This window comes from Populus euphratica, unplaced genomic scaffold (genome assembly GCF_000495115.2).
Source record: "Populus euphratica unplaced genomic scaffold, PopEup_1.0 scaffold10.1, whole genome shotgun sequence".
In the NCBI taxonomy this organism is placed as follows: domain Eukaryota; kingdom Viridiplantae; phylum Streptophyta; class Magnoliopsida; order Malpighiales; family Salicaceae; genus Populus; species Populus euphratica.
Window position 1 is genome coordinate 2,636,262 of NW_011499856.1, and position 27,393 is coordinate 2,663,654.

General features: G+C 31.4%; 5 protein-coding genes and 1 long non-coding RNA gene across 8 annotated transcripts; 4 read left to right on the forward strand and 2 right to left on the reverse strand.

The window, feature by feature from the left end:
* The first annotated feature begins 275 nt into the window (after positions 1–275).
* On the forward strand, positions 276–2,104 carry LOC105123480 (transcription factor MYB90-like). 2 transcript variants are annotated; one of them, XM_011023095.1, is made up of 3 exons: positions 276–424; positions 587–701; positions 1,495–2,104. In XM_011023095.1, exons 1-3 carry the CDS (start codon positions 307–309, stop codon positions 2,021–2,023), a joined length of 762 nt encoding a protein of 253 aa, XP_011021397.1. In that variant the 5' UTR covers positions 276–306; the 3' UTR covers positions 2,024–2,104. The 2 variants fall into 2 exon arrangements, with proteins under 2 accessions (XP_011021397.1, XP_011021399.1); XM_011023097.1 differs by having other exon boundaries at positions 597–701.
* Positions 2,105–5,313: 3,209 nt separating this feature from the next.
* LOC105123486 (uncharacterized) lies at positions 5,314–25,128 on the reverse strand. The gene is made up of 3 exons (XR_841856.1): positions 24,733–25,128; positions 11,950–11,953; positions 5,314–5,325 (listed from the first exon to the last, which is right to left on the reverse strand). It is a non-coding gene; the product is annotated as an uncharacterized LOC105123486 (long non-coding RNA).
* LOC105123485 (GDP-L-galactose phosphorylase 1-like) lies at positions 6,806–10,059 on the forward strand. Its single transcript, XM_011023103.1, has 5 exons — positions 6,806–7,357; positions 7,913–8,343; positions 8,465–8,650; positions 8,759–9,019; positions 9,627–10,059. The coding sequence occupies exons 1-5, from the start codon at positions 7,243–7,245 to the stop codon at positions 9,957–9,959; spliced, it is 1,326 nt and encodes a 441-aa protein (XP_011021405.1). The 5' UTR covers positions 6,806–7,242; the 3' UTR covers positions 9,960–10,059.
* On the reverse strand, positions 12,350–13,240 carry LOC105123484 (calcium-binding protein CML24-like). The gene has a single exon (XM_011023102.1). The coding sequence runs from the start codon at positions 13,126–13,128 to the stop codon at positions 12,655–12,657; it is 474 nt and encodes a 157-aa protein (XP_011021404.1). The 5' UTR covers positions 13,129–13,240; the 3' UTR covers positions 12,350–12,654.
* Positions 20,761–25,548, forward strand: LOC105123483 (probable fructokinase-6, chloroplastic). Of its 2 annotated transcripts, XM_011023101.1 has the most exons (8): positions 20,761–21,132; positions 21,755–21,963; positions 22,686–22,898; positions 23,410–23,607; positions 23,714–23,851; positions 24,365–24,481; positions 25,135–25,294; positions 25,458–25,548. In XM_011023101.1, the coding sequence occupies exons 1-7, from the start codon at positions 20,988–20,990 to the stop codon at positions 25,267–25,269; spliced, it is 1,155 nt and encodes a 384-aa protein (XP_011021403.1). In that variant the 5' UTR covers positions 20,761–20,987; the 3' UTR covers positions 25,270–25,294; positions 25,458–25,548. The 2 variants fall into 2 exon arrangements, with proteins under 2 accessions (XP_011021403.1, XP_011021402.1); XM_011023100.1 differs by having other exon boundaries at positions 25,135–25,544.
* A 704-nt stretch (positions 25,549–26,252) lies between these two features.
* On the forward strand, positions 26,253–26,919 carry LOC105123482 (polcalcin Syr v 3-like). The gene has a single exon (XM_011023099.1). It carries the CDS (start codon positions 26,529–26,531, stop codon positions 26,772–26,774), a length of 246 nt encoding a protein of 81 aa, XP_011021401.1. The 5' UTR covers positions 26,253–26,528; the 3' UTR covers positions 26,775–26,919.
* The last annotated feature ends 474 nt before the right edge of the window (positions 26,920–27,393 follow it).

The window sequence follows — 27,393 nt, forward strand, 5'->3', positions numbered from 1 at the left end:
CACCGTTTCGATGCATATCGCTGTTGTTTGAAACTAGTAGACAATTTGCACCGTTTCCACTAAAAACGTTATTTAACCGTTTGAAATTGTTGGACTGGTAGCTGATGATTGCAAGAACTGTTTCCATGCATATCGCTGTTGTTTGCAATTACAAAATTGTCGTGGTAATAACAGTACTATACATATATATATATATATATATATATATGATAGTTTGGATTGAGAGTGATGTAAATGTACTTCGCTTGTTTGTATATAGACTTCCTAGCTTTAATTAGGTGGGAAATAGACTACATAAGAGGCACTATGGTGAGTTCATCAGGAATAAGGAAAGGTGCATGGACCAGAGATGAAGACATACTTCTAAGGGATTGCGTTGAGAAATATGGTGAAGGAAGATGGCATCAAGTTTCTTCCAAAGCAGGTATCTAAATGACTTCGTTCATGCTTGTAAATCAATAGATTTTCTCATGTTTATATGCCTATATCGAGTATAGTCTCTCGTGTTTGGTTACAGCGACAAAGAATATTCAACTAGCTGGACACTTCGAAAAACTGTGCACTGATTCTTAATTTTCATTTGCAGGCTTGAATAGATGCAGGAAAAGCTGCAGGTTGAGGTGTTTGAATTATCTCAAGCCAGGTATCAAGAGAGGACGGTATTCTGAGGACGAAGAAGACTTAATTATCAAGCTACACAGGTTGCTTGGCAATAGGCAAGTGAAAATGTGTAAATATATTATATATTACATGCACTGCAAACCTTGCATGGAAGTATCAATACTCGATCTGAGATTGTTGAAGAAAAAGATGTAAAAAACAATGGATGAAGAAGTGGTAGACTATAGCTAGTGATCTAATAAAAATCACCAATGGCAGCTAATAGCAAAACTAAAAGAATTCTTGTAAGAGGGAGAGGGAGAAACGAGAAAGTTTGAAGGCTTGAATTGATCGAAGCTTACTTTTATTTATGAAATTTGATGAAATATTATTGGAAGGAGCCAACAAGAAAGTGGCTCTTAGAAATTACACAGTTACAAAGCTCAAATCCAAGCCAGAAGGTCATGCTGTCTGTGCAGACCTTAATTTTCCAGCCCTTCTGCAATAGAGTTCCTTTCTCTATTGACATGCTGCAAACCAGAGTCTAAATTACTGATCAAAATTGTAATCCTGCTAAACAAGCCTTCAAATCTCCATGGTCGGTCCTGACCATAGTCTTCCATCTATTAAGTAGCGTTGACCGAATCACTCCCAAGTAGATCGAAGCCATATAGCTTAGGGGAGAGTTCAAAATCACTTCACTTGGAAGCTAAAGTATTTTGGATTATAAAGAGGAATTTTTTTTTATGATAAGAAAACCAATTGTATCGAATTGAAGCCAATTAGATTATGAAAGGAAATTTCTTGATTCAGTAATAATTACCTCAATTAATTTCACATATGTTGCGCGATATATGTACATATATATAAACTACATTATGTTTTGTTACACAGGTGGTCATTGATTGCTGGTAGACTTCCAGGAAGAACAGCAAATGATTTAAAGAATTATTGGAGCACAAGCCTGCGTAAGAAGGTGGTTTCTGGCACCAGAGAAGCTCAAACAACACCAGAACCAAAAGCAATAACAAAAGCCAACATAATAAAGCCTCGACCTCATAAATTCAAAAGTTTATGCTGGTTAGGAGGAAAAGGTATTCCATTTTTCAATGGTGGTTTTCAATATGGGTACGATCTTTGTAAGCCATGTTCTACATCAGCACTGTCCCCTTCCGATATTTTTGAAGTTGAAAGCATGTGGTGGGAAAGCTTATTAGATGACAAAGAAATTAATGCACCGAGCAACACCGGATGTCTACGTTCGGGGTCAGAGTCTGACCAAGAGCCCATCAAAAGTCTTCTTGCAGAGGACAGCGCTCCAGAAGGGATGAGAATTCGAGACGTGTTCTGTGAACAAGGACAACATTGTTGGAGTGGCAATCCTTTTGATGCAACAGACCTTTGGAATTTAGTCAATACTTGAAATACTTTAGTTTGTATTGTTGTAATATTTGGTGCCAAACTAATGAAGTGCAAACCTAAAAGGGTGGGGTGTTTACTGTTTGACCGACAATATTCACACAAAAAATAAAAAAATGAAATAAAATCAAGGATATATTGTTTATTTTTTATAATTCATTTTAATCCTCAAAATTTTATATATTAATTTAATTCTAATTCAATGCCAATTGCATCTAAATTCTTAGTTAAAGGTGAAATAGAAAGTAAGGAGAGCGAAATGAAAAAAATCTCAAATATAGAATGCACGGCAGAAATTATATAAAAAATTTACTTAGATTCTCAATCTTGAAAAAAATACAATGTATACAATTTAGGTCTTCTTAATTTTTTTAAAAAAAAATTGATGTGCAAGCTCATTTGCATTGTATACATAGTTAGTTAGAGAGAAAAAAGGAAGGGTTGTTGAATTTCGATGATGAGATAAAAATTCATTATTCACTCTATTTTCGGCCACCAAAATGAGTTTTTTGTTTCTAGGGGTTCCATGAAATGAGAGTACTAGCCTTATGGCTATTGTTTAGATCCTCGATGTTGTATGAAAAACCAAATTTGAGTTGAGAAATCCAAAATTAAATCAGTTTGATTTAGAATTTTTAAACTACTTTTTAGACATTTAAAGTTGATGAAATAGTTTAAGGGTGTTATAAAAGTGTTGATAAGGTATTTTTAAGTTGAAATTGTTTGAAAATTAGGGTTTTAGACCAAAACAATAGCTGAATGATTTTCCAGCCATCATTATGGTGATTAAAATCTGAATTTGCAGATAACATGTCATCAGTCTTGATAGACCGAGTTTTTTTATCAAAAAAATTGACATACTTCCCTTTAAAACATAAAAATAAGCCCAAATCCGCTCTAGAGCTCTTTATTTTGATGGCTTAAACACATAGGACAGAGGCCCATAAGTCTAGGTTCTTTTTTATTTTATTTTTACTTTGTATATAAATTTAAGAGGAAATACAATATTAAACCTAGTTGAGTTTATAATATGAATCATGGATTTAATGAAATGAACTTATTTACTTATATTGTTTTTTTAATGATATCTTATTTTGATATATTTTTTAAAAAATAATTTTTAAATTTATGTTTCAATTACTATTTCTCGTATCTATCCCTATTTAATCAATTATCTAAGCCTATTAAGACCTTAAGACCTTCACCTAGACATTATCTGCGTGTCAGATTCTAAATAATATGAAAGAAGCCTTAATTGATTCTAAGTGAGCACAAGCCATACAAGAAAAGATGGAAGCTTTGCAGAAAAATATAACACATGGAGGTTAATACAAAAACTTGAAAGGAAAAAAGATTGTGCAGTGCAAATAGATGCTTTCAATTAAATATAAAATTGATGGATTCATTGACCGATACAAAACAATGTTGATGGCAAAAAAATTTACATAAACATATAAACTCACAAGTTGATAAACTAAATATTGTTAGACTCGCAAAAAAATTTACATAAACATATAAACTTACAAGTTGATAAACTAAATATTGTTAAACTTTTACTATATTTTATAATAAATTTAGATTGTTCATCACTCTATCTCGATGTTCATGTGAGTTACTGAGTTACACTAAAATAAAAATACTAGTTATAGAATCAAATCCTTTTATTTAAGGGTCAACTGTTATACTAACTAAGAATAAATGTCTAAAATCTCCCATTATATCTATATATTCTATAATTTGATTCAAATGAAGTATGAAATTCTGATATGAAATTTTACTAAGTCTAACATGACGAGCAGTCATCTTGGCTACCATCAACTAGTAATGCTCCAAGTCACCCACATTAATCTAAAAAAAATATATATATATTGTTAGACTCTTACTATATTTTGTAATAAATTTAAATTGTTCATCACTCTAGCTCGATGTTTATGAGTTACTGAGTTATAATAAAATAAAAATACTAGTTATATGGATCAAATCCTTTTGTTTAAGTGTCAACTGTTATACTAACTAAGAATAAATCTCTAAAATCTCCCATTATACCTATATATTCTATAATTTGATTCAAATGAAATATGGAATTTTGATATGAAATTTTACTAAGTCTAACACGATGAGCAGTCATCTTGACTACCATCAACTAGTAATGCTCCAAATATTCCTCCAACACAATTATACTTTATTTTCACTTGGTCTAAATATTTAAATTTTAAATTCTTAGTAATTTACTAATGAGGTATTTATATGTCTAAAATCATATTTTTTGTATCCACAAGGTATTAAATCATCATAATTACTATAAATGTTTAGCAAGCCATCTTGGTTTTGTATTCTAAGTGGTTATTGTTAGCTTGATGATAATGGTTAAGTAAAGGAAACTATCATGGTGACAAAAGGGTGTGTTAAGTGTTACTAAAAATTTCTTTGACTAAATTAAACCTCGAACCTAACCAACACTTAAACAAAAAAAAATCCATAAAAATTTCACCAAATAAAAATTTTAATCCAAATATAGTAATAAAATCAAATGTTAGAAAAACTCCACGTACAATTTTCATAACATCAAATAATCTTAGTTTGAATAACAATATTTCAATGGGAAACTTTATCATTTTCATAAGGAAACTATCATGGTGACAAAAGGGTGTGTTAAGTGTTACTAAAAATTTCTTTGACTATATTAAACCTCGAACCTAACCAACAATTAAACAAAAAAAAATACATAAAAATTTCACCAAATAAATATTTTAATCCAAATATAATAATAAAATCAAATGTTAGAAAAACTCCACGTACAATTTTCATAACATCAAATAATCTTAGTTCGAATAACAATATTTCAATGGGAAACTTTATCTTTTTCATTCCTAAATTCTTAAATTATTACAATGCAATCATTCGATCTTGTGGATAAAATCTTGAGCTTGTACGCTATTGAATACTAATCCATAATTTATCAACCGTTGTCCAAAATAAGAGTTAAATTTTATAAAATTGCAAGGAAATCTGCCATTAATTAATTTTTCCTATCTTCTAAGGGGGAATTTAATCGCATTTAATTTTTGAATGATTTATTTGTTTAACCTGCATGGGCATTAATTTATTTATATATAAAAAAAAAACTAAAACATTGTAGCCCTTCTCTCATTTGCGTTGTGGACTAACTATCTATATGAAAAGTTGAGTCCTCAACTCAATATTTTCTCTTCTTCCCGTTGCAAGGTTTGTCTTCTCATGTATTTTATCCCATGTTCATTGTTCTTGGACACAAGTGTTGTGTTTATTTGTTGATAGCTTTGTTTCCTTTATTATGAGTTTGTGTTCTAGCCAATTTCCTTCTTATCTAGTTACCGGTTGCTATGATTGAAGCTTTGATTGTCAATTCTATAAGGTTTGATGGTCGGCCACATTCCTGGTCTTCTTTTTAATCAAGATGTTTCTTTAACTAAAATAAAAAAAAAATGTTAGGCTAATTGATTAATGTGGTGTAAGATATTTTTAAAAATAATTTTTAGTTAAAAATATATTAAATAATTTTTTTATTTTTAGAAATAGCACTCCAAACAATAAAAAAATTATAAAAAACTTTAATTTAATTTTTTTTAAAAAAAAAACCCTTTGAAACGGAGGTTTAAGCATTCTCTTTCTAACTCCATTAGAGCCCATATATATTATTCAGACCTAGTTTTGGCCCATTTGAGTCACTGTGTGGTAGCTGGCGAATTCATGGCTTGGCACGTGGTTCGATATCCAGCATCCAGCTTCGGGGGCTTTTATCAAAACAAAATTCTTCTTGAACTCGGATTAATGACGTATCCATGTTCAAACAAGAATGAAGAAGAAAAGGTAACCGCCTATTTTCAGACTTATTTTCTAGGATTAATAATTTTTCAATGTTCTTCAGCGATGTGAAAAAATTATTTCGGTTATAAATATCGACCAGATTTATCTGAAAAATATCTTGGAAGAGATTATTAGATATGTCTATATAATATATTTTTATTCACTTAAAAATGGACCATGATGATTATAATTATTCTATCCAACAAGAGATATGAATGATCAAATGCCTTGGTTACTCTATCAACTTACATGTTATTGTCTTATTGAATTAACTTTTAAGTTCAATTTTTTTTCATTTTTAAATAGAAAAATAAGAAAATTAATTTTAAAAAATGCTTAATAAATTATAAAGTTAATTGAATTAATAGTATTTCATAATAATTAATAATTATTAGACTCGATCTTAAAATTTAAATCATAACTTGATCAGATCAACTTAATTTATCTCAAACAATATTATTTTAAATATTAAAAAAATTATTTTAAAAATATTAAATTATTTTTTAAAATTAATTATTTAAATTTTACCAGAATTTAGCTGCATCTCAATTAAATTTAATTAAATTAACTAATTTTTTAATTAATTAATTAAATCATTTTAATTTGATAAAATTAACTTCTAAATGTATCAAAAACAAAACTAATGTAAGTTAAATATTGAGTAAGCAAATCAAGTTAACGCACACAAAGTTAAATTAGGTTTAATAATTATAATATTTTAATCAAATGAATAAATTATCCAATTTAACAATAAATCCAACCCCATCCAAAATTTCAAATTTATTAAATATAATAATAACAATCCATGGATACGGTTATTATTTGGACCTGAGCCTGCTCAAAACCAGGCCCATAAAATAACTCCTATAATTAATGCAAAACTATTTATATTATATATTATTTTGAAGCTCATGGAGCTCGGGACACCGCCATCACTAACTAGTGTAAAGAGACCAAATATAGAGACCAAGAATCAGAGAAAGAAACGGAAAGGCACACAAAAATAAAATAAAAATAATAGCCAAGTTTGATTATTCATCAGTTTCCTGAAACACGGCTTCTTTATTTGGAAAAGGATTCCAACAAGACCAAAATCAGAACTTTAGCGACCAAGAATTACTATTTCAATACCAAAAGAACAAGAACAAGAACAAGATAGGCAGTGCAAGAATCTCAGCCCCACACGGTGGAAGGGGTGCTCTTCCTTCTGATGGTGGTTGCCCTTCTGATCTCCTTTTCTTGGCTGGCGGTGGCAGCCGAAGTTTGACAGTTTCTGCGTTTTCTTTTTTTTTTTTTATACTAGTTGTTGTATAGAGATTTTGCAGGTTTTCTTTAGGAATATTTGTAGTTGATTAAAAGAGGATATATAATATAAAGATGATGCTGACGATAAAGAAGGTTCCTACTGTGGTTTCAAATTATCAGGAGGAGAATTCTGAAAAAGGGTTTGAAGGGTGTGGCAGGAATTGCCTTGGGAAGTGTTGCTTACCTGGTATGTAGGTTTTTTTTTCCCAGATTTTTTGTTTGATTAATCTTGGTTGGGGATTATTCTGTGTACGTAGAATAAAGAGACTTTTCAATTCTCATGACGTTGTTGTTGACATTGGTAATTTAGTGGCATGTAAAGCCTTGTTTGCTTGTGGAGAAAACATGGAGAACAGTGTTCATATGAGCGATTGATGATGGGTTGTTAGGCAGGGTGTGGATGAGTTTTCATTATGAAAATCTTGGCCTTTTTTATTTTTCCTGATTTTGATAGCAGGCAAGAGTTGAACTTTATGTGCAAAAACCTTCATACAGGAACTATGTCCCTGTTCCAAATAGTGGAAAAGTCTAGGAGGAAAAGAGAAGATGATTCTAGCAAAGTGTTGTGATTAAAAGTGTTATTAAAAGAAGGAAAGCAGCAAACTTGTTTGCTAATTCCTATAGAATTTAGAAACCATGAATGGCTTTGACAGGGAATGTGTAGAAAAAAGGGACAGTATTATGGATACGCTCTTGTTTTTCTCCACAAATTCTTCCAATGCTGATTTTTTTTTTTATTCAGTGTCTAAGCTGCCTCTGTATGCATTCAAGGAAGACAATTCGAATTTGATTGGAAATAGTGTTGAGAAATCATCAGAAGAACAGCCTCATATTTGTTTCCTGCACAACCTGTTGCTGGGACAATGGGAGGATCGAATGAGCCGTGGCCTTTTCCGCTATGATGTGACTGCTTGTGATACAAAGATCATTCCTGGTAGATATGGTTTCATTGCGCAACTGAACAAGGGCCGCCATCTGAAGAAGAGACCCACTGAGTTCAGGGTCGATAAGGTGCTTCAGGATTTTGATGAGACTAAGTTCAATTTCACCAAAGTAGGACAGGAAGAAGTGCTTTTCAGGTTTGAAAAAAGTATTGACCACAACAGACATTTTTTTCCTTGTGCGCCGCCTACAACAGCTGATTCCAACAACTCAAGTGTTGTTGCTATCAATGTAAGCAAATTGATCTTACTATTCTGACTCTCTTTTTCTCTTTTACTGTTTTCCACTTTTCATATTTCATAGGAATTTATGTTTTGCTCGTCTCATTTATTTGTGAAATGCTGATGATCAGGTGAGTCCAATTGAGTATGGACATGTTCTCTTGATACCCCAAGTTCTCAATTGCTTGCCTCAGAGGATTGATCATGGCAGCTTCTTACTTGCTCTTCATATGGCTAAAGAAGCAGCTGATCCTTTCTTTAGAGTGGGTTACAACAGTTTGGGTGCTTTCGCCACAATTAATCACCTACACTTCCAAGTAACTTTCTATATCCAATTGCTAACGTTTTTCTATTTATGCGCTATTAATTTATGGTTTAGGGATCATTTAAATTTTAATTACGAATAAATTTTCTAATTCTTGCAGGCATATTACTTAGCAGCACCCTTCCCTGTTGAGAAAGCTCCAACTAGAAGAATAATGATAATGAAGAGTCCGCAAGATAAAGGAGTAATCGTTTCGCAGCTCCTGAATTATCCAGTGCGAGGTCTTGTCTTTGAGGGTGGAAATACAGTTCAAGATCTATCTGATTCAGTAGCTAGTTCTTGCATTTTCCTCCAGAACAACAATATCCCTTTCAATGTGCTCATTGCTGATTGTGGAAGAAGAATTTTTCTCTTTACACAGGTAAATATTCCTCTTTCTATAACCACATGAATTAAAGTTTATTGTTGAAGTCCTTTAGGTACATGATTTTATGAAGTGGAGACAAGATTTGTAAGCTATTTGTAATTAGAACGGAATAAAGAGACAAATAATTTGTACGTCCATACTTTAGGATTTGTTGCTGTCAGGAAAGTTTGTGTCAACTAGAAATCTGAAACAACTATGACATTGACCTTGAATATAACAATATGTTTCTTGGAATGGTCAGAACTTGAATTTCCCAAGCAATTGTTGGCCAAGACATTCTGGCAATTAACCTGCAAAAATCGAATAATTTTAGAGTTTGATTTTCTGCCTATTGTCTGGGACATGCAACCTGAGGTTTTCTTCCACAAAATGATGCATTTAGATATAGGACATAGCTTGGAACGCTTTAAATCCTGGGGGGTGATTTGGATTTTACCTTTCCTTCATGCAACCTTCACCTCCCAGGAAAACGTACATTTTTCAAGTGGAAACTGCAGTTTTTACTGCCACCCTTTACTTAGTGTCTCGTGAGCTCCACCCCCTCCCCTTTTTTCTGGAAGATATCTGAAGTGCTGTTTCCTCCATCCTGATGAACTTTCAGTGCTATGCCGAGAAACAAGCACGCGGAGAAGCAAGCCAGGAGCTGTTGGACACTCAAGTTAATCCAGCCGTTTGGGAGATCAGCGGACATATAGTGCTGAAGAGACAGGAGGATTTTGACGATGCCTCAGAAACATATGCATGGAGACTTCTTGCTGAGGTTTCTCTATCAAACAAGAGATTCCATGAAGTAAAGGCTTATATATTGGAAGCAGCAGGCTTTCAGACAGATATAGAGGAAAATAACAGAGATCTTGAGCGAGAACCCATCTATGAGCAACGTTCCCCTGAAGCTTTAACACATTTACCTCAAGATTGCATGGTCTTTTATTGAAAGGCTATGTGTGGTTATTTACAAAACTATCATTTTGTAATAGTTCTCATACCCTATTTTAGCTGTCATTTATACCAGAACAACAGGTTCTTTCCATTCCCATACGCTTCGTTCTGGTTTCAATCCATTTAATTGATTTATTGGTTTAGGCTTTCAATTGAAGTTCTTGCGTTCCATTCATTGCTGAGTCTATCACGTTATTGTTGTAGAGGTGCAATGTGGCAGATCATTTTTACCTGGACAATCTGAGGAAGAGAATAGTTTCAGAAACCAAAAACCCATTTTTTTCAAGTAGCCTGAATAAAATTTCTACAGCTCACCAATGATTTGCCAACATGGACCACCATGGAAATTTTGAGTAGCTGATCCAAAGACCCCAGTGAATTCCCAGCAACGCAAAGATGTTCCCAGGAAAGGTCACCATCTGTTTTACAGTATTCTTACCACCAAGCATGTAAGAAAGGCTCATCTTTCTCCAACTGATTAGAGGTTCAACTTGCTAAAGAGAAAGGTAGTGTAATTACAGAAACTGATTTAACACGAGTCCAATTATTCAATCCAACAAATAAATGAATAGATTAGGTTAATGATGTAAGCTTTTGCGCAATCTATTAACACTTGAATACGAAAGGATCATATGGTGGAGGACAACATTAGCTTAGCCTATTAACACTTGAATACGGAAGGATCATATAGTGGAGGACAACATTAGCTTAGCTTCAGGTTTTAAAAGACTGTAGTTTATGATGCTCTGTTAAGATGGCGACCTCTGGTTGCTCAAAATAGCATTTCTACTGGTACAAGCTTCTAACAATTCCAGCGGTTGCCTATCCTAATTCTATTTTTGACCACCATTAGTGCTGGTGTAAGCTTCTAGGACTTCCAGGGGTTGCCTATCCTAATTGTTGACCTCCATTAGTAGTGGTGTGATCACACCCACATGGGATAGAGATTTCTTGGAGGGCTTGTCGAGATGAGAATCCTTAAAATAAAGTTCAATCAGTCTCTCAATTATACCCGTCCAGAAGTTTGCTGTAGGAACAAGTTATGGCTTGGATTCCCACCACCTACACCTCAATCCGAATAATAAAAAATAAAAGAAAGATCAGATCTGGCACGTAGGTCGTATACATGCCTCGTCCACCAATGAACGAAAAGGGAAATGGATAAAAGAAAGACGTCCATCTAGAAATATAACTCTTAATTACTTGTTGACTCACGGGTGGTGTACGGCGTTGCGGGTGGAACACGTGTTCCATAATTTTTTAAATATTTTTTATTGAAAATTATTTTTGTAATATTTTTAAATCATTTTCATAATATCCAAAATATATTTTAAAACAAAAAAAAATATTATTTAAAAAAACTTCTAAAAAAATATTTTAAAAAACAATTATTATTATACACTTAAATGCATATAATAAATAAAATTTATATGTAGTCGAGCATTTATTATCTACCTAAATTCAATATAAAAAAGATATAAAATAAAATAAAATTCTACTGAAAAGCACTACAAAAACCCTATTTATTGTCTTTAAAAACCCTATTCTATATTAACTTAATTCCATATATTGTGAATCCCAAATATAATCAATAGAATTTGATAGTTTTGGAAGTGTTTTTTAAAATAAAAAAATTATTTTTATTTTTTATTTTAAATTAATATATTTTTAATATTTTTAAATTATTTTAATATATATAAAATAATTTTTTTAAAAATTATTTTAATATATTTTTAAATAAAAACCCATCAACCATCAAAATTATTATAGAACTAGAAACATCGGAGGAGGAAAAAACGCGTGACTTGAAAAGGATGGAGCAACTAATTACCAAACCAATGCCGTGTTGAGCTCAGCATTGGAAAGGCAATTGGCACCACACACACACACACACACACACACACATATATATATATATTTTCGTGATCCCACATGATTCTTGTACTTGAATTCAACCATACACAAACAATGACCACACCATATACAACTCTAGTCTTAATATAATTTCTCCCAATTTCCACCAATCCCATCACAAGTTTCATGAAGAAACTACCTTCACCTTATGATAATCACGAATTCAAAATCAAACCCGCAATTTATGAAAGATTAATCAACAAATAATACCATAATTTCCTGGTAAATCTTATCTAATAAGAGAATTAATTCCATTATTGCTATGTGAATCCAAATTTATCGAACCATGGTAAATCTCATCTACTTGTTGGCATGAACTTAAGGCGTAAAGATGAGATATTTTTAATTAAATTATAAGGAATAGGATATAATTATAATTAATTTAAAAACAAAAGGCAAAAAGAAAGTCACAGATCACATAAGCACAAAAAAAAAATTAAGAATACGAAGAAAAACAAACAAGGTTCTTAATTATCTTGAATCATGTGTTATCATAATTTATTAAGAACAAAATAGCTAGAGATTTATCAACAATAATCCAAATTAAAAACTACTAAATTCCACCACTGTTTTTGCTGTTTTTACAGATTAAAGTTGCCTCAAACCCGCAAAAACATCAATGGAAAACTAAAACAAAAGGAAGATTAAAACCTTAAACTACTAATATATATATAATTACACCATTAATTGTCTAAAAAACCTACTCCTACAACGTTATACCAAACCTAAGAAATAAAATGAAAAACATTGTAGTAGTAATTAGTTAATTAATTAATCTACGCTAACCCTCTAGCCATCATCTTCTTAAACTCCTCAAAATTAACATTACCATCACCATCTTGATCAACTTCACGTATCATCTTACGACAATCACTCAAGCTACACTTCAACCCCAACATCTTCATCACCGAGTGCAACTCATCAACTGAAATCAGCCCATTCTTGTTTTTATCATACAAATCAAACGCATCCCTCAATTCTTTACTATCATTGCCGCCGCTATCGTCAATTCCACCATTCTGGATGAAGTCGACAAACTCATCAAGAGCAATATAGCCATCACCATCTTTGTCGAATTCTTGCATTATGGACTGGACTTCCGCTGGTGATATCTTGGTGCCCAGTTCTTTAAGGTTGTCTACAACCTCACTACAAGAAATCTTGCCATCTCCATTTTTGTCGAACTTGTCGAATATTTTTCTTATGTCGTCCATGGAACCGAAGGTCGTTGGGTTTTTTGATTTTGCCATTGTAGAATGAAAAGAAAAGACGAGGACTTTTGGTTTTGCTGCTGGAGGAGGAAATTAAAGAGTAGACTAGAAGGGCTTTTTCCTTCTTTCTGAGCGTATTTGTGGAGATCAAGGAGCGTTTTTATATAGGGTTATGTGGTGCTGGTTTAAACGCGGCCTCCACGCGTTTTTGTTTTTTATTTTCCTTTTCTTTCTTCTTTTTTTTTTGCAAGTGACCAAACATTTACTTTTGGGAGAGTGGTTTCGGCGCGGGTGGATATGGAAGGAGAGTGGTTAGGGGGTTTGACCTTTTGAAGGAGAGTTAATTCAATTTTCTAAAGTATTATTATGGTGAATTAAGTCTTGCATCTAGACAAATATGTTCATCAATTTTATATTGCGACACCCTTTAGCATCTTACGTTGCATGATTTACCAATAGAGTTAGGAAAGGTTAAAAAACAATTTGAGTTTTTCATCACTCTAATTATCCCTTAAAGAATCTCGCCCTCTCCCTTATAACCAAAAATAAAAGGAAAAAAAAAAAGAGGAAAAAATAATTAAAAATCCCATTAAACTATTGGTTAAAGTATAAGCAGTCTATGAACAAAACAAAAGGATGCAATTGATAGAAGGTATTTAAAAAAAGAAAGTATTTAAAAAAATCAAGTGGACTAGTTGATATAGAAGGTCTCGATTTGAATTCCAAATCTTTTCGTGTGCTACTTGCACTGGATTTTTTTGTTCAATGACTAATATAGTCAAGCACGAGGATGGCACGTGGATAAATATAATCCAAGTAGTGGTCTCAATTTCAATCCTCAATTTGTTAATTAAGGGACTAATTACACTAATACTTTTATTCGATGACTATTTATGCATTGACTAGAGGGGGATCGATAATATTTTAGATAATAATTTCATAATCAATTTGGAGATTATCTATGGGTATATGGGTAATTTGTTAACCCAATTGGTTGATTTGTTATTGAATCTTTTAGATATTTTGTTTTATAATGGATCTTTGAGATGATTATAATTAATAATGATGAACGCTCCATAGAAGGAAACTTCTTCTTGTTTGCTAATGATAGGGTCTCACGCGTGATGTAAGTTAATGGGAGTATATATATGATTATAGAAACCCTAATCAAGTTCTTAATTCGATTGGAAGAATAGCAATAATTAAAAGGATGCAAAGGTAATTAAGTTTATTCAGACCAGAGATTTTCGAGCCATTTTGAACATAATTTATTTTCATAATTCTTCGCTTTATCTTATACTGACTATATTAACCTTAAGAAATTGGTTTGAAAGCTAATAAAGTATATTTCTTTCTTTGATTTTATGGGTTTAAAATCTGGGATCAGAATTTATCAAATGCCTTTAAAATCATTTAAGAAAAGGATCTAGTCTAGAAATATCCTTTATCGTCGAATAAAAAATAAATCACTTTAATTAATCATTGTTAGGCACGTGACAATAATTTTGGATAATTAACAGATGATTATATATATGCCTGCGGAGCCAAATGCATTTCACAGGGAAGGGAAGGTCAAAATTAATACAGTAATATATATTATTAAAAAACTTATTTATTTAAATTAAAAAATCTTAAATAATAAAAAATCTTAAAAATTTTTGTAGGGACCCGGGCTCCTCCTTGCCCTCCCTGGTTCCGCCGCAATGGATGCTAAAATCTGTATTTAGTCTGTCGTAATTTATGATGCAACAAAAGATGGCATCATGATACCTTACTTCAAAGATTAAAAAGAAAAATATACATTTAGCCTCTTTGAAGGAAGCGCGTAGTTGCTAAAGCATACCATTCACTTGAAAGGAACATGTGTATTAACATATAATTCTTTCTCGGGGCATTATATCATTGGAGAAGTTGAGATTAAATCGTTCTTTCCTAATAGGTAAGGAAAAAAATAGACTATACACGAGAAAATTAAGAAATGTATTATAATTATTTTTTTCTATTTTAATCTGATGGAGGTGTGAATTTTAAAATTAAGATGCGAATGCATCTTTAATTATCAATTCATTTTTAAAAAAAAATAGCATTCAATTATTGTTTTGCAATAAAAAACAGTAAAGATAAAAACACAATTAAAAATATTTGAAAAACTACTATTTTGTTTTTATCTGTTCAATCAAATATAATAATATATTATAAAACATGGTATTAAAAATAAAATAAAAATTAATTTTAAATGATTTAATTTAATTAGTTATATTTTAAATTTATTTTTAAAAAAATTACTCGTTCAAATCTTATAAATTTTAATATTATTAAAAATTTATATTTATATAATTTTTAATTTTAAAACCTCTAAAATTAATTAAAATATGTATAAACTAATTAGATTTTTGTAATAGTAGTAATAATAATAATAATAATAATATAAAAAAAGGCACCCTCATTACAACATTTAGGTCATTGAAGTTATTTTTTGCAGTCAAAAGGCAAATGGATTTATTCTGTTAAGTCGTCCTCGTCTCTTGGGTTAAATTCCGGTGCCCAAATTCTTTCCTTTCGTCCCCAAAGGATAAATTTCTTATAATTGGCCAAGATTGGGGTTTTATCATAATTTAATTTCTTGTAATAATAATAGTAAATGGCTAGAAATCGAGTTAGTGCATCATAATCAAATTTGGCAACTAGCCTTTATTTTGCCATTTATGACTACGAATTAATAATACATGCTAAAAAGGACTATATATTAAGAACGACGTCTTAGAAGGGGTGAAACGACTTCCAATAAATTGAGAGTGTGCTAGTATAATAATGAAGGAATACTTGCTCAACGCATGCGTGCTCCTATTTGCTTATACGACTTTAGAAGCGTGTAATCAAAATCTCGAAGCAAAGAAACGGCTGAAAAGGATACCTTAGGTGGAAAGAATGTGTGGGGCATTATTCAACACTTTGCTAGGAATTATAATTTTTTAAAAGTATTTTTTATTTGAGAATATATTAAAATGTTGTTTTTTATTTATTTAAAATTATTTTTAATATCAATATATTAAAATAATGTAAAAACATTAAAAAAATTAATTCAATATAAAAACAAATGGTGCCGAAGTTTTTTTTTTTTTTAATTGCCAATATGTTGAGGAGTTTTGGTAGTTATGACCGTTTGAATCAAGCATTCAAACCCAGCAAAAAGATGGATTCTTGCATTCTAGAAGAAGAAAAGTCTGGTCTAAAGTATACCCATGTGGATGCTTTGCTTAACAAATCCAATGGAATGTTATTATTCGTTGTTTCATGATAGTTTATGTCTTTGTGAGATAGGTGGTCAGAACAGTTCATTTGAGTTCAATTCTAGATAACTAGAAATAAAATATAATTTACACATTGAAACATAGAAAATGAGTTGAGTTGATGGGCATTAATTAATACAAATTCATGCTTTTTGTTCAATTTTCTCCGTTATTGTCAATAATACTTATTAGTCTTAATAAAATTTGGAGGTTTGGTTTAAGTGGTAAGTCGGTTTATTTCCTACATTAATATCATTTGGAGTATACATCTAAAGAAGTTGTGATAAAAAAAAAAATCTAGTGAATGCATACCAAACTAAATGTTGGGTAGGTAAATGTTTGATAGAAAAAGTAGTTATATAAATCCTATAGATGTTTGGACATTATTTGTATCAATAAGTTGTTCAATCATGATATCTTATTAATAACATATAATCCCAAAAACTTCAAGAAAAACAGAAAGCATTAAAATAAATTTTAATTTTTTTGTTTTTTTAATTAATTGAATTCTCTTTTTTTATTGAATATAAATGAACTTCCAACTTTTTTTTATAAAAAAGGAATGACTTTCAATTTTTTTAAAACAAATCAACAGGTCCAAATACGTATGTTTGGGCTAATATGTTTTTTTAAAGGCTCATATACATTTCACTTGGTTTTTTTATTCTTTTTCTTAGTTTTTTTATTTTTATTTTTTTACACTTAAAAAAACATTATTATATATTTAGAAAAAACTAAAAATCTTATTATAAACTCAATAAAATTCATAACTCAAGTAGCATGCTTAATAGATTGAGCTATAAAGGTTATGTCGATTTAATATGTCATAGTTTTATCTTTATATTTTAAAAGATGTCATTTTTATTTTAAAGCATTTGATTTATTTTAAATTGGTGCTTGTGATATGTTTTGTGTTTTCTATATATTAGTAATTTATTTATATTTATTTCTTATAAGATTATCATATTCTCGTAACTTAGATCGCAATAAAGCATAAGCATTCGATCTTTATTATGTATAAATATCAATTTTTTGATTTATAATTATATATTTTTCTCGATATCAAAAAATATATTAAAATTTCCTATACGTTTGTTATTTTATGTTAGAAAAAAATTATTTGACCTAGGTTGAATTTTTTTTTATTTATTGTCACAAATAGTTCTTGATTTATTTAATTAAATATATGTATATACTTTTTATATATGCTTAGGATTTTTTTTGTTAGAAAAACCTACATTATTCATTTTAAAAAAAATAAATTCAGCTCGCACAGAATTACGGGTAAAATATCTACTAGTGTAAACTAATAAAAGATTTGGGGGGTTACTGGTCTTTCCGAGAAAGTTGTGAAATATTGGACAAAACATAGGATCTAATGATTTTATTTATTTATTTATTATTATTAGTAGTAGTAATATTATGAACTAAAAGATTAGATATTCTGTTATTTTGATATCCGACAAAAGGGCCGACATTGTACCAGTTTTCTGACATATAAATTCGCGTCCAAGAACATTTACCAGCTCAACTGGGACACTTCCTGAAGGATCCTGAATAGCCTGCAATGTATATCGGCTAGGATATTTTGTTTTTGTTTCTGTGGTTGAAGTTTTGTTTTGTGCATTTGATTTATTAAAACATTAGTTTTTATAATTTAATTTTATATATAATTAAGTTGCACCTAACTTCAATCTTAATTACAACCACTAAAACAAACACAATCAATTCAAAAGATGAAAGTTTGGTGTATTTAAATTATGTGATACCAATGAGGTCAAGTTTTTTAAAAAAAATATTAAAAAAATTAATTTTTTATATTTTTATATTATTTTAATATGTTTATATCAAAAATAAATTTTTTAAAATAAAAAATATTATTTTAATATATTTTTAATTAAAAAATACTTTAAATAACATCTACTCTTCAAAACATTTTTAAAGCAAACTCTGTGAAAAGGATGTCTGTTTGTTGCAGTTCTAAATGTCGAGACAAGCACACAAGTGACCGAACCATAACGAGTGAGCAAATTCCAAATGGGTCAAGGGACAGCTCAGCATGGTATCTGGAGAAGGGGGAGATAACGGAGTAAGATATTGTTAAACGTGATTGTGTCTGACGTTGAGTGTTATGGAACGAATTCTGTAGGGCTTGGGCTTGTAATTAGTTCAACTAATGCTGACAGTCAATTATACTTTACTTCTATACTTAAAAAAAAAAAAAAAAAAACCCTAGGATATCCTTATCGAGCTTCAATTAATGGTCATTTTCGTAATTTGCTAACTTTATTCCATGTTATAACACCGTCAATATGAGCTCACAATTAAAACTATAGTAACGGCCCTTGTAGAGAAAAATAGTGGGTAAATATGAGTTCCATGTTATAAATTAACCTTTTGTCTTTCAAATACAATTATTAAACCTGGCTCCTTGTAGAAAATTTCAAGCTTGACTAAACAAAGTTAAATTTTATACTGTTTTTTAAATTAATTTAGTTAAACATGAATAAATTGACAAGTTAATTCATAATTTAATAGAACTGGTTAAATTAATCTGATTAAATTAAAATAAAAAAATTAAAACAATTTTGCTTTGAATATAATAGATTTGAGTTTTCTAGCGTCCCGCAAGTTAACTAATGACTCTAATGACTCTAGACTAGTATGATAATTTTCACATTTTTTTTTATAGTTTTAATGTATTGTTTATATGATTTTTATTTACTAAAAATATTAATACAGTACATATTTAATGAATATATTAAACAAAAACTATGCATTATTAAATTTTATTGAGAATCTCAATGAATTTATGATAGGGATAGTTGCTATTAACATCCACAAAGCTTGCAGTCCATAATGGCACCATTTAAAAATATAATTATTCATGAGGGTCTGGAGAAATTTTATGACACTCAAATTATAACTACTAAAAATTAACTTATAGTATATAGTATATGAAAGAGACAGATATAAAAAGAGATAATTAAAAATAATTATTATTTAATAGGAAAAGGAATTTTTATCACTTTTTTATAGGATCAGATATCATTTTTTTTATATTGTAAATATCCAATAATTAAGTACCATAAAATAAAATTTTCGGAGAATTCATAGGGTTTAGAAATAGACAGAAGGAATCAGGAATGAGTTGGGCCGACAAGGAAAGGGAATGGGCTTTATAACTTTCTGCCTTATCTGGGCTTGATCCCGATTCATCTGGGCTTCATCGCTCTTTTATAATTTCTATCTAATTTTTCGTGGGCTATATTTACCGGCCTATGGCTAAGATTAAAATGCATAAGTTGTGTCAATTAACATGTTACTGGGATAACTATTTTTATTAAAAAAATAATATTTCAATCAATTTTTTTTTGTTCATCTGATCAAGTCTAAATTAGATTTAAGTTTGATTAAGTCAACTAAATTATTAAAAATCTATTTAAATTAATATTTTATGTTATTTAACAAAAAACTCTTTAAAAAATTATTCTTTAAAAAAATCCTAGGAATGAATTATTCTTTAAAAAAATCATGTATATGTACATTGTTTCACATCTCCAGTCAATACTAAAAATCTTATTTTCTATAGTTAATTGAATCATTTAAATGTATTTTTTTTTTTAAACAATTAATCTTATAAATGATCCCTGGTTTTGAATATAATTTTTATTTATGTAATTCTAAAAAAATAAAATAAAAAGTCATTATGTAACTATTTAAGGATCAACAAACCAATTATCATTATGAAATTGATTGTAAAATTTGGGCCTTAGAAATATGATTGCTCAATTTCCTTTCTTTTAACCTTAAACCATTAACAAAATAATAAGTAATTTGTAGGTTTTTCTTACTTACAATTGTTTTGATTTCGAACAATACAAGGTGTTTTGGATTGCTATCTAAACAACCAGCAATACCATAATCAAAATCTTTTTTTTTAAGGGAATCATGAAAAAAATAGGAAAAAAAACTAATTTTAGTTATAATACTCATTTAATATAAGAAATTGTTTTATTTTGTTTTAACATTAGATTATATATTGAAAAAATAGTATGAGATATTAGAGGTAGTTCTAATTTTATTAGGAGTCTATTTCAGTGTCACAAACTCTTTTTTTTTTTTTTTTACATCAGAAAGTTCTTAATGCTATTTATATTATTATGAATTATGAAAGAGGATAAAAAAAAAGATTATATTCTTTTTTCTTTTTTTATTTGATAATAATTATTTTTTATTTAAAAATATATTAAATTAATATTATTTTTTATTTTTAAAACTATTTTTAATATCAACATGTATATAAAAAAAACTTCAAAATTCTTTTATATCATTTTTAAAACATAAAAATAAATTTATGCATTCGAATTTGACTCGAGAGACCAGGGAATAGCCATCAACAGACTACGCAGAGCAAGAGTGAAAGGAGTTGTCTTGTCCATAATCCACAAGCTGACAAACGACAAACTACTTCACTCTCTTGCATCCTCCGCTCAAATCTCCATTGTTTTTATCCAACAACACTCCCTCCACCCCTCAAAACACTCCATATCTCTCTCTAACAACTAAGCAACCACAATTTGTTAGCAAGTTTTGATTTTGAAGTGCATGGCTGCTGTTCACTCTCCTGCTTTTCGTTTTGGTAGTGTGACTTTGACTTCTCGTCAAGAACTTAGTTTTAGACGAGGGAATGTTAAAGCCTCATCTTTTTCTTGCTCTTCTTCGGTTTCCATTCCTCGATTGAGCTTCCAAAGTAAGCATTTTTTGTTTCTTGGAATCATAAATTACTTCAGTTTATCTTGAGTTTTGATGTATGTCAAAGTGCTTTTTCCTTGATGGGTTCTTCATAGTCAGTTTAAATTGCACTGATTCTTGTTGGAAACGACTGGCCATGTCTTTTAAATTGAAGTTTAGATGATCAAGTTTTGGATTCTGCCAGTTTTAGTCTCATAATAGCGTAGTAGATGTTAAGTTGAATCTAAGGTTGTGTTTTTGTTTTTAACTTGTTTTGTTAAATGATAGATTTAGAAGAGTCAGAGAATATTTTTGAGCTTTTGAGGCCTGTAAAGTTCCAATCTTGTAGATGTCACATCATCAAGAGGCTTCAAATTCTTTAATAGTTTTGGCTCATTGAGCTTTATTCTGCTATCTTGAGAAATATATTCTGCTGGAAGGACAGGAAGAGAGAATAAATTTTTTTTGCCTTTATAGTTCAAATTCCCTTGGGCATCAGCTTCTTTTACCAAATGCATTACGTTTCTGTTTTTGCTATCTATTTAGATATATGAACTTCTTTTCTCTCTTTTTTCAACTTTTCATCAACTTGTTATGTGACTCTTGACCCTTTAATTTGCTTCCTTTCTTATGCATACTAGGTAAAGCATTAGGAGGTGATGGGTTACCAGAAACGAAAGATTCCTCTCTTGTGGTTTGCTTTGGTGAAATGCTAATTGACTTTGTCCCTACCTTTAGTGGACTTTCATTGGCTGATGCGCCAGCATTTAAAAAGGCTCCAGGAGGTGCACCTGCTAATGTTGCTGTCGGTATTGCTCGTCTTGGTGGCTCATCAGCATTTATTGGGAAGGTACCATTATGATAATATCAATCCATTTTTGTGGAAATGAGTAGAAAATAAGGAAGCAAGGATAGATTCATTTTCAAATAGCCAATTTGTTAAGGAATGGATTAAAACTTCTGCCTGACTGGTTTTTTGATTCTATAGGGCTGTGTAATCTAGGATTGTGGTATTAAATTTAGGATCCTATTATAGTGTCATCTATGTTTACTTTCTTCATCTTAATTGCTTCAAGACACAGAACAACCTTCTTGTTTCACAGAGATTTTGCTTGCTGATTCCAGGAGTTTTCTGAGTTTGTAGGGCACAGCTGCTTAGGAATTTAAATGCTTCTGTGCATCCACTACCACAAACTCTTTCCTCGAAATTAATGATATCTAACAGTGAAAAAATGTCATCAACCTCTTTGAGTTGAATGGAAATTGATTTATTGCTTATAGACTATGAATAGTTGGAGATAGAACCTATCTGTAAAAGCCAGGAGCTGTCAAAGCAATAGTTCGCTTTGTTAACAACATAGTTATATTGATTGTTCTTTCAACCTAGTGTATTCTTGACAAAGGATTGCTTATTCCCTCTTTCTTCAAAAAATTAACTGTGCGTCAGTTTCATAGCATGCCATTCCATGCTTTTATTTATCATATTTGTGTGTTTTCGACAAAAATTAACCATAGATATTTTATCTCTCGTCTATTCTCTCAGATCTCGAATCTTTTGTACGACATGCACAGGTTGGTGAAGATGAGTTCGGATACATGCTTGCTGAAATATTAAAGGAGAATAATGTGAACAGTGAAGAGATGCGTTTTGATCCTGGTGCACGGACTGCTTTAGCATTTGTTACATTAAGGAGTGATGGGGAACGTGAGTTCATGTTTTACCGTAATCCTAGTGCAGATATGTTGTTTCAAGAAGCTGAACTTGATCTAGATTTGATTAGAAAGGTATGTGAGGTTTATACTTGTAATGATTGCTTAAAAATTAAAAGCGCAAAAAATCCCTTTTATAGAAGATTTTTAAAACGGAAGATGCGATTCAAATATTGTCTGTTCATCTTCATCTTCATCTTCATCATCTTTTAAATATTTTTTTGAAATGAAGTCATTTGCTAAGGCACCTTTTGAATTTTTTATAAAAGAATGATAAATCAAAGAGCAGAAATGGTTCTTGGACACAAAAGTCTGTAGTTTCTTAGAAAGAAACACCTAACAGACCCAAAATGGAAGGATAGATTTAACTTCACTATGTAAACTTTAAATGTACGTATGAATTACGTTTCTAATTTGAATGACAGAGATTGTAGTTTTTCATTCTTTTAGAACTTATGAAGATTTTACTGCTCTTCGGGCACCTTATTAGATAAAACTAATTTAAAATCTAGATTTAAGCCCCACTGGTTTTAAAAAAGATAAGATAAAAAATCGTTTGTTTCTCCTCTTTTCTGTCCCCTGGCAGGCAAAAATATTTCATTATGGCTCTATAAGTCTTATAACAGAGCCATGCAAATCAGCTCACATTGCTGCAGCAAAAGCTGCCAAGGATGCAGGTGTTGTTTTATCCTACGATCCTAACCTGAGGCTTCCACTATGGCCTTCTGCTGAGAGTGCCAGAGAAGGGATTCTGAGCATTTGGGACACTGCTGATATTATTAAGGTAAGCACCTTGGTTCTTTTTGGCAATTGTTTTCCTTCCCCTAATGTACATAACACAATCTGGATAAAAAAACACCTGACGGTCACATTTAAATTATGTCTTTCAGGTAAGTGAAGAAGAGATATCCTTCTTGACTAAAGGAGAAGATCCATATGATGATGCTGTTGTTCGTAAGCTATGCCATCCAAATCATAAATTGCTTCTTGTCACCGAAGGGCCTGAGGGCTGCAGGTATTACACCAAAGTAAGTCCTAAAAATATGTCATTTAGCATTTACTTTTACAACTTACAATACTCTCCCTCCTTCTCCTCACCATGCATGCCACTGAGAAATATTGTTTTGCTGTATTATTTCTTTGAGATTGGGTGATGACAGGAATTTGTTCATGAGAGAGAAAGAGAGGGTCTTGCTGCAGCATGTAACATTGTAGAACAACAGGCATGGAGAAGCAATCCAGATATTTTGATTTAGAGAGAATTATTGTGACTGGAAAATATTTTCATCAACTCTAACATAAAACTGCAATTTGATAAAAACCTTCTCTGCTTATGTAAGTTTGTTCTGTTGAGACCAGCTATAAAATGCTGTCCTTCTATCAATTTGGAGGATTTGACGTGTAAATTTAGGGAAAATTTACTATGATTTTTGAACTGATTGAGCTTCTAACATAGTGCTAATGCCTTGTGAAATCTCCCTAGCTTGCAGATAACCTTTTCTTCTAAATTTGTTGCTAAGTAGCTTCTTATATGTTTTCAGGAGTTCAATGGGAGAGTGAAGGGATTAAAGGTAGATGCTGTGGACACCACTGGTGCTGGGGATGCATTTGTTGCCGGAATATTGTCACAGCTAGCTAAGGATTTCTCCTTGCTCCAGGTAATGCCATTAACAATTTGATTTAAAAAAGGTAGTTTCTTCAGGTCAATATTGCTGCTGTATGTGTGCATGCACAAATTTACGTGTATGCATTTGGAATCTTCATCATAATGCAAATTTGCTTGTTCGAATGTATTGCATAATCCTACCTTTGCAATATATCAACTGTTGACTAAAAAATTTGAGTTTTGGATCTGCCCTTGGCAATCTCAGTACCCGTATACACTCCTGTTCTATCATTTCATGCAAACATATAACGAATATAGGGTGCTTTCTTCCTTTTTATAGAAGAAACTTGATCTTCGGCTGTATTTAGAAGGGATAATATTTGGTAGGGAGTTTGTTATAACCATGCAAGGACTTCATAGAGCTAGACAATGCCGAGAACTTCTCAAAATTGCTTAACTCCCAATTTATTTTTCTTTCCAGCATCTAAAATTTATGTATCTATTTATGCAATTTTGGTTTCCAATCTCCAGTAGGATTATTTTATGATATTCTTTAATTTACAGACATTCCAGGTTGATGTTGTCATGCAAACAGTGCAATATTGTCTTTGGTTTTCATGATTGCTTGTTTAATAAACAGTGCACTTCATCTTGTAACATCGTAAAGCACTTTACCATCTGATCCATTTTATTTTAATCTTTAAGAATGAGGACCGATTGCGAGAAGCTCTGATGTTTGCTAATGCCTGTGGTGCATTGACTGTTAAGGGGAGAGGTGCAATTCCAGCTTTACCAACCAGAGAAGCTGTGCACAGTGCCATCCTTCATTCTGTTGGATAGGGTTTCTTGTGATATTTGTGATTAGGTAATAAATTCCATTCCAATTCATTGGATTGTTCGACAATGCTTGCAATGGAGGGTGGTGGTAGTGTAGGATCTATTTAATTCTATTGTTCAAAACATATCTACCCAGTTCATTGTTGTAAGTTTACCGTAATCTGTTGAGTGAAATCATTTGACTCTTGCAGGTAACACCAAACCCCCTGTCTCACACCATATTGCAAACATTCAGCTGAGGACTCCTCCAATAAAATAAATTTACAATTTTTGTGATTTCTATTGTCCTTTTCTCTGCAATTTATATGACTCCTTCACCCTACTAATGAAGTGCTTCTTGACAAATAAGGCCCGCAAAATTTTGATAAACTCCTATCAGCAGTGATCTTTTAAACAGAATGAATCTAATGAGATTGATCAATTTCATGATTCAATCTGCAGCTGGTATAAGCCTTGTTCTCTCTCCCTATTGGCTTCCTGCAGAAAACCTAGCCATGATATGACCCTCGTCAACATAACTGCAAAACCAATATTGTAAGTTTGCTTGAATATTGAGCATCATCTAATTTGCTCTCAAATATTTCTTAATTTTCTACAACACTTCTTAGGCTACAAAAGGAAGTAACTTTTCCCATTCTTACTCCCTTTCCCAAGATTTGAACCCAGATCTCTAAGTGTAAATCTCAAGTCTTCCAATATTTGAACCTGAGACCTCCAAGTAGACATATCAAGTGCTTAATAATTTGGAGGCTCTCTTAGGGAGGACTTGCTTTCAAAGTAATGTTGTAATGAAAAGCTTAATATTATTGAAACAACCAAAGAAATTTCCCATGAGTCCTGTCAAAATTTAGGCATTTTTCTACACTCGCAATGTTTCAACACGAGTCCCAAAGAACAAAAATCTACAGTAGTTATCGCTTTAACTATAACGCTTCATTATTGACAAGCTGATGTCTCAACCAATGACACGTCCTATGTTTCCTTGTAGGAGTCGAGTCATACGAATCACATCCCATGTTTTGTCCTCATTTTTCTCCTTTCTTTGAACAAATTCTAAGTTTAGACTTGTCCATTTCAACCGATGGATATTTATGGACAAAATAGTTGAGAGTTTTCGGGCAATCCATTCCTTTTCCGAATTCATTGGATGAACTTAGAGTTAAACACAAAGAAATCATCTCTTTAAAAACCCAATTCTTTTACCTCCCAATCATCCTCATTCAGTTACAAGACCAGGATCAAGACACTCTTTTAACACCAACATGGCTGACGAACAAGCTGAGCTGAATCGTATTTTCAAAAGATTCGACTTGAATGGTGATGGCAAGATCTCTGCAGCAGAGCTGGGCGATTGTTTGAAGACCCTCGGCTCAGTCACAGCAGAGGAGGTCAAGCGCATGATGGCTGAGATAGATACTGATGGTGATGGATCCATTTCATATCAGGAGTTCTTAGATTTTGCTAAGGCTAACAGTGGCCTGATGAAGGATGTTGCGAAGATATTTTAATCTTTCAACATATATCCTTTCCTTTTCTTTGTTGTTTTTACTTGAGATGTGCTGTAATCTATGATTGTTTAAGGCAGCGGCAAGTCTAAATGAATTTTGATTGACACAGACTTGCTTTCGTAGCTACACTACAAACATCTTTATCAACTAATGTTTCTATATGTGAAATTAGGTATCTCGAGTATTTGGATGTGATATCGCAACAAATTTGTGGTCGAACAAGACGTTGCCAGTTCACACTTTTCGGATCCCATACTGAAAAATGGCTCCTATTCCAGAAAATTTTAAATGCACAAAAAATTGACTAACATCTTAATTTTAGCCATTGACTGTGATCGTCATGCTATCATTTTATGGTCATAGGATGCTGAATTCCTCGGCTATTTACTACAGTATGATCTTCTAGTTCTGTGGTCAGGTACAACAATTTTGTGAAAAACCATATGCTAGCATGCAAGTCATGGCCTCTCGAGAACTCAGAATTCACATTTCATGATGAACTGCTTTGTCCCACTTGATTCATGCCAACAAACACATGCATGAACGATAAGAGGCATCATATTCAAGCTTTTCTACTGTCAACAAGTTAAGAAAACAAGCAAATCTGCATGTTGCGTTT

Coding starts and splice junctions, on each gene's coding strand:
- LOC105123480 (XM_011023095.1), top strand. CDS start 307: ATGGTGAGTTCATCAGGAATAAGGAAAGGTGCATGGACCAGAGATGAA. Junction 425..586: donor TCAAGTTTCTTCCAAAGCAG/GTATCTAAATGA, acceptor TTTCATTTGCAG/GCTTGAATAGATGCAGGAAA. Junction 702..1,494: donor TTAATTATCAAGCTACACAG/GTTGCTTGGCAA, acceptor TTTGTTACACAG/GTGGTCATTGATTGCTGGTA.
- LOC105123485 (XM_011023103.1), top strand. CDS start 7,243: ATGATGCTGACGATAAAGAAGGTTCCTACTGTGGTTTCAAATTATCAG. Junction 8,344..8,464: donor CAAGTGTTGTTGCTATCAAT/GTAAGCAAATTG, acceptor GCTGATGATCAG/GTGAGTCCAATTGAGTATGG. Junction 8,651..8,758: donor TTAATCACCTACACTTCCAA/GTAACTTTCTAT, acceptor TAATTCTTGCAG/GCATATTACTTAGCAGCACC.
- LOC105123484 (XM_011023102.1), bottom strand. CDS start 13,128: ATGGCAAAATCAAAAAACCCAACGACCTTCGGTTCCATGGACGACATA.
- LOC105123483 (XM_011023101.1), top strand. CDS start 20,988: ATGGCTGCTGTTCACTCTCCTGCTTTTCGTTTTGGTAGTGTGACTTTG. Junction 21,133..21,754: donor TCCTCGATTGAGCTTCCAAA/GTAAGCATTTTT, acceptor TATGCATACTAG/GTAAAGCATTAGGAGGTGAT. Junction 22,899..23,409: donor ATCTAGATTTGATTAGAAAG/GTATGTGAGGTT, acceptor GTCCCCTGGCAG/GCAAAAATATTTCATTATGG.
- LOC105123482 (XM_011023099.1), top strand. CDS start 26,529: ATGGCTGACGAACAAGCTGAGCTGAATCGTATTTTCAAAAGATTCGAC.